The sequence below is a fragment of the Mustela nivalis genome (assembly GCF_964662115.1).
Source record: "Mustela nivalis genome assembly, chromosome: 10".
NCBI classification, from domain to species: Eukaryota; Metazoa; Chordata; class Mammalia; order Carnivora; family Mustelidae; genus Mustela; species Mustela nivalis.
The window spans coordinates 55,899,152-55,912,625 of NC_139029.1; the positions used below are offsets into that span (position 1 = coordinate 55,899,152).

General features: G+C 34.9%; 1 protein-coding gene across 7 annotated transcripts in view; it reads right to left on the reverse strand.

The window, feature by feature from the left end:
• Positions 1–1,078: 1,078 nt before the first annotated feature.
• The window catches only part of LRRC40 (leucine rich repeat containing 40), a 57,150-nt gene continuing 44,754 nt past the window's right edge, over positions 1,079–13,474 (reverse strand). For 3 of the 7 annotated variants that reach the window (XM_082688815.1, XM_082688817.1, XM_082688818.1), the window contains 2 exons: positions 12,592–12,777; positions 8,947–10,368 (listed from right to left, as the gene is read on the reverse strand). In XM_082688815.1, the coding sequence (XP_082544941.1) occupies positions 10,263–10,368; positions 12,592–12,777 (292 nt within the window). In that variant the 3' untranslated portion in view covers positions 8,947–10,262. Of the gene's footprint in view, positions 3,622–8,946; positions 10,369–12,591; positions 12,778–13,474 lie in introns of those variants that run through there. The other 4 variants (XR_014300097.1, XR_014300098.1, XR_014300099.1 and 1 more) reach the window with 4 other exon arrangements.

Genomic DNA, 13,474 nt, shown 5'->3' on the forward strand with positions numbered 1-13,474 from the left:
TCTTCCAACCATTTATCTTTTCTTCTTCCAACCCCAAGCAAAAATAAAAGGAAAACATGTTCTTCTTTTCTGAAGTCTATGTGAAACTATTAAATCCTCTGGTGTTTTCCTCCAAAGGAAACCATTTCCTTCTAGCCCCACGATCAGGAACCACAAATTTAGTGTGCTCTTTCTTAAGAAATTCATTCAACCTTCTTTGGGGATTGACCTTTGAACACAATTCTTCAGCCATACTTGTGGTGTCGTTCAACTTAGCAATAATTATTTTGCACTTGATAGAATCACATAGTCTTGTTATGATCAAGACAGATTTCTCTAGAAGGTCATCACTATGGTAGATACATTCTTTTTAAAAACATGAAAGTTGCTGGCAAACATCACAAATATAGGTTTGTCACCATTTCCCAGAGAAATTCAAACTTGGGACTCTGTCTCTTAAACACACACACACACACACACACACACACACACACACACGTCAGTCACTTTTTTTTTTTTTATTTTTAGGTTTTTGCTTATTTCTGAAAAATGATAGTGACTATCCCTGTGATCTAGGGACCTAGATCATCATAAACTACTCTAAGTTAAAATACTATAATTTCTTCTTTTCTTTTTTAAACTTTCCATAAATACTTCCAGCATGTTTACCACCCCCCCTCCAATATGTACCCATACTGAGAGGATACATCCAGGCCTATGTGTGGGCTAGAACAGAGCTAGCTTAGAGAGCTCTTTAAGCATTCTCACCCAGGTCTTCCTCTGGACCATCCTGAGAGTTGCTCTCTAGCCAATCTCTGTGCTTATCCTTTTAAAAAGTTATCAGTAATTGAAACCATTTATCCTTGTCTTGCTGTACCATCCAATTTAATCAAAATTATTAATGAGCAAGGGATTTTGAGAACAGTAGGAGACAGAAGTAAGCCACGGTCCCCCCTCTCAAGAAACAGTGTAGTGGGGAGACAGACACAGAAAATCTAATACATGCTGTGTAGGTATAAAATATGAGGGGAGAACAAAGAACAACGTATTATCACTTTCTCTCTTAGTCTAATAAGATGGCAAATTGTTTCCTTTCAGCTTTATTGTTTTTATTTATTTATTTTTAAATTTATTTTAGAGAGCAAAAGAGAAAAAGAGGACTGGGGATGGAAGGGCACGAGAGGAGGGAGAGAATCTCAAGCAGACTCCCCACTGAGCTCAGAGCCTGATGTGGGGCTAGATCCCAAGACCCTCAAATCATGACCTAAGCCAAAATCAAGAGTTGGATGCTTAACCAACTGAGCCACCCAAACACCCATTAAGTTTTACTGTTTTTATAATGTGGGTGTGGAAGTTTTCTATTCCCTTAGGAAGGCAGGCTCCTGTCCCACATGTATGTTCTTTTCCAAGAAGGGACAATGTCTCAGGTGACAATGGGAATAGAAATAACTGTAGTCCTCATCTACAATGTTCCATAGCAGGGAGGAATCGTCACTACGCTAATTGAGTTGACCTTCCACTTTCACTTGGCTTTGTCCTTCCAGGGGATTATCTTGTAAGGGCCAGTCAGAGGGGCTGAAGGGCATCTCCTTCTTTCTGGAGGGAGAGCACTGAAGCTTACCAACAAAGGTCTACTGTGCCGCTTAAAGAGATCAATCTGAGGAAAGGAGAGAATAGAACAGTGAATCTTTGGTGTTTCAAGAAACTTTGCTCTAAAATAATTCATTTGTATTTTAAACACAAGAAAAATGCACATAATTCTGGTGAACTTAGATATTCTAAATACATATGCACTTACAGACAAGGAAAAATCACACTCTTTACTGTTAGCAAGCGCCCCACTGTTAGAAGGATGCTTTGTGTTTATGAACAGAACAGGACCCATTAGAGTTCGGTAAGTAAAGCAACCTGAGCAGCACTTGTAATAAAATTTTTTAGGAAGTAAAACATCAAAGAGTGCCTGGAAGTATGCAGATACAGACCAAGTCTCACGCATGCCGTCCAGAGAGAGAGTGGAGGTGCCCATGGAGCTTATCCCAGATCCTTCACTGTCTGCAATTCCACAGGGCAACACCTCTAAGCACTAGGAAGCAGTAGCCATCTAAATTCCCGTAAATTATTCTGAGGGAAAAATATCACCAGGAATGACACTTGCAATAGAAATAGCAGATACGTTTTACATCGAACAAAATCCCAGCGTTTTTGTTTGTTCTTTGAGGTTTTAATTAAGGCTTTTTTTTTTTTTTTTTAAACTCAGGTTAGAATTAGCCTAGAAGTGAAACAACTGTATAATAAAGATGAGTTCAGAAAGTATGGCAGTTCAACCATGGTCTGGAAAATAGGTTGCCAGATGAAGTACTGGCTTTTCCCTTGGAGCCATTTAGTGTCTCTGTGCATCAAATTAGAAAATGTAAGTTTATTAAAACAATTTGCAAGGAATTGTGAAGCATGCTTACAGCTGAAAATGAGACTGTGCTTCTTCAGTACTTAACCAGTGGGCTCCTGACCCTCAAGTACCACTTTGGGCATATTGCTGGACATGAAGTTGAAAACTACTGGGAAAAGCCCAATATCTATATATATATTCAATGGCCAACATGAAAAAGCCATCTTTTTTTTTCTTTTTTTTTTTGCACTATTAAATGGAAATGTTTACTTAACAGCTATGGGGTGTGATGCCCTTGTTTTTTAGTTTTTTTTTTTTTAATAAAATTGTGTATACTTAAGGTGTACAACATGAGGATTCGATATATAAGTACATTAGTGCAATTATTACTACTCAAGATAATTAGCTCATCTCCTCACAGTTACCTTTTATGTTTGTGTTTGTGTGTGTGTGTGTGTGTGTGCATGCATGTGTGGTGAGAGCACCCAAAATCTATCCTTTTAGCGAATCTCCACTATTTAATACAATTTTATTAACTACAGTCGGGACCTGAACTCTAGACTTACCACATTCCTACTATGCAGACATCATAATTCCACTCATTAAGTCAGCTTTTGTATTTCCAAATTCTTGTGAGAGCTGAAAGCAATAAACTTCCTAATAGTGCCAAGATTGGTTCTTTTGTGAACTATGTGCTGAACTGTCTGCTAAACTAGAGAAAACTCTATGAAAGTTATGTCTCTAACTCCTTAGGGTACATGATAAAGCAGGGAATCACACACCTCAAAGAAAACTGAAAGGAGAAACCAAATTGACTAAAAAAACTGAAGGAATCAAATTTAAATTCTCAATACATCATGACACGTGTTACAACAGTTTTAAATTCTTGTGTGAAGAATGAACGGATGTGGTAAAACTATTAAATACAATTGTGTCAGGGGGCCTCCCAGCCAGGAGGAACTCAACTCTGTCCAAGACCAGTACAAAGTCACAAAGAAGCTAATCATTCTTTAGCTTAATACACACCAATTAGTCTTCCTCCAGGCATCTGCTACCTGATTTTGGAGACCATATCAGAAATGAAAAGAAGCAGTGTCTTATTTATCATATATCAAATTCTAAGGCATAACTTGTGAAGACCCTACTGTGCTTTACTTCCCTCAGAAAGAGATGCACTTACCTGTCCCTAGTATAAAGCAGTCTTTCATGTGGCTTTAAAGATTAGTCCCATGTCAGGTTATTATATTGCTTCCTCTCTGCAAAAGCCAACCATATAAGTCTCAAATCCTGAAATTCACTGGAATATTTATCAAAAGTTATTTTAGCATAAGCTAGACCACTGTACTCAAATCTCTGTTTATCAAGTTTGCCTCCAAACTCTGCAAGTGGAGGAAACTTCAGGCATTTTTATGGATTTCAGAATTCTCCAAGCACTCTTGGAAAAACAGAAATTAATGGGCTTTTGGCATTTTAGATATCATTGTTGGGATTATCAAAGTCTTCAGTAAGAAACTCAAACAAATAGAATAGCAAATCACTAGTGAGAAAGCAATAAGCATTTCTAGTGAAATCTATGTCCAGTGTACTAAGCACAAAGAGCTTATTTTATCCAGATCATATGCAATTAGATGTACCCTAAAGACCACTATCCAATAACGGTTTGTCTCCTACTTCCTGACTGGTGTTGTTTCTAGTTTTTGTGTGTGTTAGGAGGGTGAGTCAGGGAAAGGGTGTCCCTACTACTTTTGAAAGTAGTACCTAACTCTCCAGGTAGGATCAAATCATCTAGAGTGTGACTTCCCTTCATCTCCTCAGGACAATTGCATTTAAATATGGGCCAAAAGCTTAAGTCACAGAAATGAGGTTTACTCACAGGATTTCAGAGAACAGCCTTTTGGGAAGCTTGGGACAGGATGGTGCAGTTGCGCTAGAGCTCTAAAAGTACAATGTGCAGGTCTGCCTTTCTCAGATTAGGCTGAAACTTCAAGTCTTGCTGAAACTTCCAAGTCTTTGTTACAGAGTGCCTTGGAATCCTAGAGTCTGGTTTAATCAGTTTATTATCAACTCCAGAATAACAGAGGAGTATACACAGAGAGGACTTGTCTCAGGTGAAGTGAAATAATTATTTCCTTAATTAAAAACTAATTTAAATTCTAGGCTACTTACAGTAGCTGCTTGTTGGGGGAAGGGAACCACAAATTTAAAGTTGTGGGTTTTTTTTTTTAATGTTTGGGAAAATGTTTCAAGCAATAATATATTAGGCCTGCAATACTTTTGTCAGGTGAAGTGTCCTGGCTTTGGAAGGGTGAGAAGAGAATTTGAAACAGCAGTCTGTCTGCCTTTCAAAGGGCAGCTCTGATTATATAGTTAACCTGACATTTGGGCTGAGGAATTGAACCTCACCAGATGGCACTGGATTTTATTGAGCTCCCCTTATCCAAACTACAACATGCTTACTGCTTTCTCTCCACATTCCCCACATTTCAGCCTCCAGGACCAGCTACCAGCAAGTCATTTTGTCCATTTTCATTGGTCAGACCACACAAGGAACATCCTATTTCTTTAAATCTCTGAAGATCAAATTGCCATGTAGAAACCAACTCCCTATCAATTTTCTCCACATTTAATCCTCAGCTTCTTGTCATATGTTCATTTTTCTGCATTGGTTCCCATGGTAACGGGTCTATTGGCAGAGAAAGTGTGACTCTGCTTTTAGCCTTCTGTACAATACAAAATCCTCCTAGTGATCCTCAGGCAAGTGTTGTATGAAAAGGCAGAGAGAGCCTATGGTTCCCTAGACTAATGCCTTGAAACCCCTACCCCACTGATGATCTTTCCCACCCTATTCTCAAACCAGGCCCACTGCCCAGAATCCCTTCACCTTTTGATTCAAGTATTCGAAGCACCCTCCTACCCAACTACAGATGCCAGGACTGAACTTTTTTATTCAGATGGCGTCCTCTTCTGTCAGTGACTTACAGATAGAAATGTTTAACTAATGGCAATGGCTATTTGGAGGCAACACAGGAGAAGCAACTTGCACTCAATTTTCTATAAACTATCCTCTATCCTCAGATCCTATGCATCTGAGATGTATACAGCCCAGGGAATAAGTAGGTCCCAAATGGGGCCTTAAATCGGGTGTCTCATTTTAGAACAACAGGAGACAACTAAACAGATTTCTCCCAATGACTAGTTAGGTGGCACATGAGGGGAAGGCAAGGAGTCATCCTAGAGAACTGAGCTCCTGAGGAAGAGGAAGAGATAACAAAGATGTAGAGAAGCAAAGGAAACCTTGGAAGTGGTGGCTCAAATGTGGCTACAGTTGGGACAATTCAGGGTTCAAGTACGGAAAAGGTAAGAAACCTACCAAACGTGAAGGAAATGGAGCATAGTGAAAAAAGGAGTTTTTGAGTTAACTATCTGCAGAAAGGGAACCTGCAAATGAGTGAATAGCTTTCTGCAGACTTTGGCCCAACTCCATTTACAAAATATTTTTCCAAGGAATCTTTCCCTTAGTAACAGATTATATATTTTATTTTGAATTCTAGAATTCCACTGTGGCTTGGCAGTAAGTTATATGCCTAGCAACCCCAAATCTCCTATGTCCTCAGAACTTAGAAAAAAAATCAGGAACTGTTCATCAGAAATTAAACACATGCTGAATGTGCTTTTTTTTTTTAAAGTTAATGAATTCAGGGGAATGAAAATAGATGTTAGAAATAAAAATGTGGGTATCTCTAGTTGAGAAAATGAATGATCAAATGTAACGGTTTCTTTTTTTCATTGGGTCTTAAAAAAATATGTGATCTTTAAGCACACCGAAGTTTTAAAGTCAGCTGATTATATTGTACAAAGGTATTTTTGGCCCTTTAAAGATTATTTTCCTACATTAAGAAAAGTTTTCTTATATTAAAAACTTTTTATTGTGACTCAGGTTTTGTGTCTCGTATAGACACAGGTATATAGCTGTTTTTCTTTGCACACTTGTTTTGCACAGGTAAGATAATGAGATTAAATAATGCCCAGGTATGCAGGTCAACTTTTATGGTAGTTAAAGGAAAGCATTTGATGAATGGACAAAAGAAATCACATAATATTTCTTTGTATCTTCCCGTCTCTCTTCCCCTTCCCCAGTGCTCTACTAAAGAACATCTATTTAGTCAGGAAATCTTATGTAATTTTTTGGAAAGTCCATAGAAAAAACAAGTTGCAAGTCTCAGGCAGATACAACATAAAGCAGTTCCCCTACTTGTTAGAATGGTAATTTATTTTCAGAATGTAATGCCAAAATAAATGTTATATTCAATACTTGTAGAGTCTTTCCACTCAGAGGACTCTCATTGGTCTTGAATGTGGAAAAGACATCTGTTCAGGGCAGTGAGTAATGTTGTATGTTAAGTTTTACTCTAGAAAATTTGGTTTTAGCTTTGATGACACCTAGTGTCAATGGAATGCAATAAACGTTTTATACTGCTTTCTGATGTTTAGGTATTTTCCTATAACATCCTCAACTGCATTTTTCTCCTTGAAAGCGCTAGCCTTACTGTTTTCTGTTTGGAATGAAGAAAAAGATAACTGATAGGCAGATAAGCTGGATATTTTTGTCTCAAAGCCAGTCAAGTTTCTTTTTGGACTCAGTGTGTAGAAGGGACTAAAGGAAGCTTAAGGACAATGGCATTGTCTTCATATAAGGAGTAATTTTTTCCTAGTTAAAAAATCAGAGGTGAATCTACTAAATTGTTTATAAATTTCAAAGACCACCTCCAATAACCTTATAAAAGTAAGGTTGTTGGTGCTGTAGTTTCATTTTTCCCCACTTTTTAACCATCCAACAGCAGCCCCCTCAGCTGTATATAAGTAAACCATAATATGAAATATGGTCTCTTTCTACTCAGAGAAGAAGTATTAAGAGCAGCAATTCTAAATAGACAGTGATAGATTTTTAATTGGTCTATAAAGAATTATAAGTAAAAGGATATTAGGTACTAGGTTTTTAGACTTTTTAAGTATCCATGAAAATTGTTCTTTCATTCCTAAAGTAACTGACAATTAATTACTTTGGATCTTAGCTATTGGGGGGGGCAAACTCAATCTTTTTATTCCTGTGTAAAGACGTTCTAATTCCACCTATTTATATTAATATTTTTCATATGCTAAACCCATATGCATACATACAAATTATCCATTTTTCCTTTGAGATCATATAATTCAGTCAGTGAAATATTTCACTCTTCTTAAAGAAAAATTCCTATGTAGTGATGCAACATCGGGCCACTATTTTAGTAAGATGAAGACAGTCTTCTAGACTCATTCTTTTTCAACATCTGACTTCACTACCATATGTGCAGGACAACAGTGACATCTTAAGGCCAAGTAACTAGAACTCCTTTAGCCAGAGAAAGAACTTGAATTGGGATCTGTTCTCAAAGAAATTTCATTATGTTATCAAGTAGTTTTCACGTTCACAGTTTGCAACTGGTATATCTTATAAATGCTACTCTATGACTTCTTTTGCAGTCTTTGTGAACATTTTAATGTGCACTGGTAAACACTAACATTTTACATAGACATACTGTATATTAATGCATGCATTTCATTGCATAGTTTATTGACACTCCCCTTGTAAAGCTTTTATGGAAGAAACAACAAGCCACAGCAGTATAGCAAAAGAGGCTTAATCTTTATAAATTGGGGCCTTTTCTGTCTCTTTGCTAGCCTAGGTGGCTGTATACAAATTTGGGAGGGAGGGGGCAAGAAACAACTCTTAACATTTAAGGTTTTCTACATGGTTGAACTCTAGCCAATTCAAAATAAATTGCTTACTTTAGTAAAAAATTTTACCATTTTATAAAAAAAATTAAATCATGACATGTTTAATTGAAATGGCTGTATTGTAATTAATATTTTGAGATAATTGTGATTTTGAGCTTCAATTATATATAAAAAGTTGTCATTTTTGTATGTGCTAAAAAAATGTATCACAATTAACAGTACTTTTTAGTTGAACTACATATTGATGTAAATAAAAACTGAATGAAGACATATTTACTACTTTATTAACATAGATTGTGAATGTACTTAATGGTTTTTTTTGCAGTATGACACCATAATGACCTTGAAAGCTGCTTCATTTTATGTGCAAAGGAGTCCTATGAATCTATATTTTAAATTTACTGAATCAGTGAAATTAATTACTTTGTCAGTTAATTTGCAAATGCAAGCTGTACTCTCCAGTTTATTTTATGTATTGACACTAATTGGTAAAGGTGTACAATGTGATTAGAATGCATTTTGAAGATGCTTTCTGTACAGATACAAAATACAGGGACTAAAATAATGCTGTGCAGTGTATAGCAGAGCCATTTTTCGGCTTTGGTGTACTCAACTTTTTCAGTATTTAAAAATGTGTTTTGAATAACATAAAAGTCTCTTTATTGTATAAATAATAAAATGTCACCTTATTGTAAAGTGTCTTTTGTTTAATATTGAAGCAGATTTCTTAGCAACAGAGTTGTAGTATGAAAAGGTTTTTTTTTTTTTTTTTAAGCCAAAACAACCATTATAATCAATACTGGAAATATTATAAACATGTTGTATTTTTATTAGCAATGCACTTTTTCATCATATGAGCATGCTTCAATCACCCAAAAGCTAGCTACCTACCTATCTATATAAATTAACATACACTCTACTGATGGGCTACTTAACAGAATCACATGGTAAGTTTTATAATGACTGATCAGCCTACCTCTGACATTTTTGGTGTAAACAGAAATATTTCTATTTTCTTTTTATTAAATTAAGTTAACCTGTAGTAAATTCCCCTTTAGAAAGTTTCCATATGACTACAAGTTTAGTCTTATATGAAGATTAGAAGTAAATTTGAAAAGTAAGGCCCTGGAAATTAAAAAAAAAAAAAAAAAAAAGCACAAATCTGGATTAGAACACACCAACAGAGTAGATAATGTAAACAAATATCTGCTTAGTAAGTTACTAAGAAATTTCAAAGATTTCTATATGGTATATGTTATTAGTTATTTTTTGTTGCTGATATTTATAGAATTAAAATAAGTTCTTCAGTACTTTTGTAAAGAAGAACAAAAGGTATTTTAAATGCACTCTGAAGGAAAAATATGCAGATCCAACTCCTTCAAATTTCTTAAATCTACAAGTAGTAGGTAACTGTATGGAAACTTAAGAGTAAGAAATTATTTTATAAAAACTTGTCAAGTTTTAAATTCAAAACTGTGAGAGTAATTTAAACAATACTTTTACTGCTTCCTCTACCAATAACTACACCACATGTAACATTTCTGTTACATTAGAAATTATGAAAAAATGGTTTCATAAAATGTGGGGAAAAGGCTAGACAAGAAAATTTCAACTAGATTAAAACAAAAGCAACTAGATTAAAACAAAAAGATAGTGACTGTTAATTTAAAACTTATACCAAGACCAACCAAATCACAGAAGTCTTATCATGGGTAAGGAAAAGCCTTTTTTTTTAAAATGCCAAAGAACAGTTTTAAATAAAATTCAATTCAATTTTCTATCTAACAAAAAGGTAGAAATTAGATTATCATATTCAAATCAACTGGTCACATTAAATGTAACACAAACAGAAAAGGTGGGAAAAATCCCACTTCTACAAAAATGCTTTATCATTATAAAAATATCAAACTAACTTAAATAAAAATCCACTTCTGAAGAAACTGTTTCCTATCTTATAAGGAATGAAAGTAGGATAAATCTTATGCAAAACTTTCAGAATAAATGCATGAACACTGTATGTGGCTATCATCATTACGAATGCACAATACCTTAGAAAAATGTTATTTATCAATGTAAGAAATCTAAGAATTAACATAACCAAGATATAAAACCAACTCTCAATTTAAGTAGGAATCCGGTCTCTCAAATATTCCAGAATAGCAGCTGTTCCTTTCATTAATATGGCTGCTCGAGGAACACGGAATGGATTTCCATCTAGTAGTAGTGTTCTAGACAAAAGAGAGAATTAAGAATTATAACATTTTCCATTAGGGAGGCTTTTCTTCTAATTTCATTTGCAATTTTATAATTAAATCTGTGTATTTTTCTCTATTTGTCCCTTTTCAAATCAAAGCATTTCAATAGTTGGAATTAGAACTACAATAATAATTCAAACCACATTAATTGAATACTTGTTATAGGAAAGATATTGTGTTGAGTAATTTATATTCACTGACTCTCTCAATTATCTTAACAATCCTATGGATGTAGACACCACTGATATTCCTATTTAGTAGATAAGGAAATATAAGTTCAGAGAAGACAGATAGACATGTCCCAAGATCATCCCGCTGTTAAACTGAGGAGCTGTGAGCCACCATTTTACCCATCTTCTCCTCAATCTTATAATGACCATACAATACATGGTCGAATTATATTTATACACTAGAATGAGCATATTTATCAGTATACCAAGGGCTATAATGTAATCAAAATATGCCCCCTCCACCATGGCAAACACTGACAAATCCCTGCTCTCTACCTCCCTTGACCAGATACACACAGAAAATCTATTTGCATGTTCTAAAATGAGGTTCAATTAATATTTGAGGACTGGTTGACTTGTTTCTTTATAAAATTAGTAAAATAAATTATAAGATAAAGAGACTTTTATTTTAATTTTTAATAATGTAAGTGTTTGTATCAACAAAAGCCAAAGGATTCATACCATATTATACAACAGATCTAAATGATATCTTCAATATTTCCATGGGCTGTGGGGATTCTTTTGAAGGTTGATTTTCTTAATTTATAAAAAGGAATGAATTACAGTCAATCCTCATTATTCACAGCCTCCGTATGTGCTAATTTGCCTTCCACTAAAAATTATTATTAACCCCAAAATCAATACACAGGGCACTTTCGAGGTCATTTTTGGATATGCACAGAGCAAAAAATTTGAGTCAATCACTTGGCACATTCTCAGCTGAGGTCAGAAAGGTGATATCTCCCTTCTTGTGTCAGTTCTCCCACTGTAATCAAGTGTCCTTTCTGTGGTCTACTTAGTCATGGAACAGTTTTTGCATTTTTGTACTTTGTGTTGGTGATGTCACTGTTTAAAACGGCCTGCAAGTGTAGTGCTGAAGTGTTGTCTACTTTTCCTAAACGCAAGAAGGCTGTTGTGTGCCTTTCTGAGAAAACATATATACCAGACAAGCTTCATTCAGACATGAATTATAGTGTTGTTTGGCCATAGTTTAATGTTAATGAATAAATAATATGAAATATAGAAAAACACATTTAACAAGGTTCCATATTGACTAGTTCATGAAAGGTGATCAGAATCTCGAAAGAGCCTAACTTTATACTTCCCCTAGCAATAATGGTTCAGTATTCACTAAAACTTTATAAAATATAACTACTGCAAATAACAAGAACAAACTGTATTTGCCTCTTAAAATTCACTAATATGAGGCACCAAAGCAGATGTCAGTGCTGCCCTAGTAAAGTATGCCCCTCATATATAGTTTTCAATAATTAAATTCCTTTTGACACATTCTGCTTAAGTACTTGGCTTTCTATCAACATCTTAAACTCTCTTTATATCCGTTTAACAAGCACTTATTGAGTGCTTTCTGTGTTCTAGGCACAACAACTCTTTTCTAAAGGAGGAAAAAGAAATGATACAAATGAGTCCAAACAAAGCAGGATGGAAAATCAGATGGAGGGACTAACTCTGCTTGGAGAAGAGGGAAGGTTTTCAAAGATGATATTTAGGATGATAACTGATAAAAGCAGGGTAGAGGCATTTGAGGCTAAGGTAACAGTCAACGGAAAGAATAAGAAAGACCATGCTGGCCTTGAAATAAATGGTGATAGTCTGTAATCAGATTTTTAAAAACTTTGTATGCATAACTGGGGAGTTTATATTTCCCTGACATTTTTTTGCAGTGGAGTTTCAAGTTATACACATACACAGTGATGACAAAAGTATCCAAAAGCAGTTATTGTATGTATACATATATTATACTATACAAACAAAACTTGAAAATATATTATTTGGTAAAACTTGAAAAATGGAATTGGGATTCTGGATTTTGCTACCTGTTATTTTTAACACAACATTAAATTTTTTAATTCAACTTTAATGTGAGAGTACCTCAACAAGAGAAAAGAAACAACTTATGAATTGATCAAATAAATGGAAACACTTAGTAGAATGGTGTAGTTACCTTAAGGTCACACAATTACCAAGCTCTGGTGGAATTTGTAGGAGGTCATTATTTTGAAGATCCAATGTCATCAGATTTTCCATTGCCTTCATTTTCTGAGGGTCTACAGATCCAACCTGATTGTTACTAATCAAAATTGTTTCAAGTGTGGGGATGTGATACAGAACTTCAGGTAGTATTTTGAACCTATTAAAATATGAACAGAATACCTAACTATATTGGGATGAAGGCAAAAATCATTCCTTCAAATAGATGATCTTAAGTTTGATACCATGATATAGTTTCCTTTAGGGTAATTTATTTTATATTTGGTTTAAGTGTTGTATTCAAATTTTAAGAAAATAAACTGATTTTAGAAACCTTGAAATATATGTTAACTACATAGACTTGTAACATTTTCTATTAATTGTGCAAATGCAACAAAAGGTTAGAGTAAATTCTCCTATATTTTTCTTTTCACATTTAATAGACAAGGAAATCCTCCTGAGATTCTATATAAAATGTCCCCATGCAGGTATTCTTCCTTAGTTTGCTTTTACTTCTTATGAAACAGAATTACTACCAATATATTAAGTAAATATTAGAAAGTTGTATTTTACGTTGATGGAAGCTTCAAAATGTGTGCATTTTTGGTTTGTGAAAAGATGACTAACATGGACTGCTGCTTGCTCATCCAAAGCAAGACTGAAGATGTCACAAAAAAGAAGGGAAGGCTGACTGCTCTCAGAGCAGTATCAGCAATTAATGCAACATTACTGAGGATCTTTGGGGGACAGAGGCTGGCATGGTTTCAGTGTGAGATGAACTGTGGTACGGACTAGAAAAGACCAGGGATGAGCTGAAGGAGAGATTTATAGCTGTGGCCTTTTTACTTTCCTATACT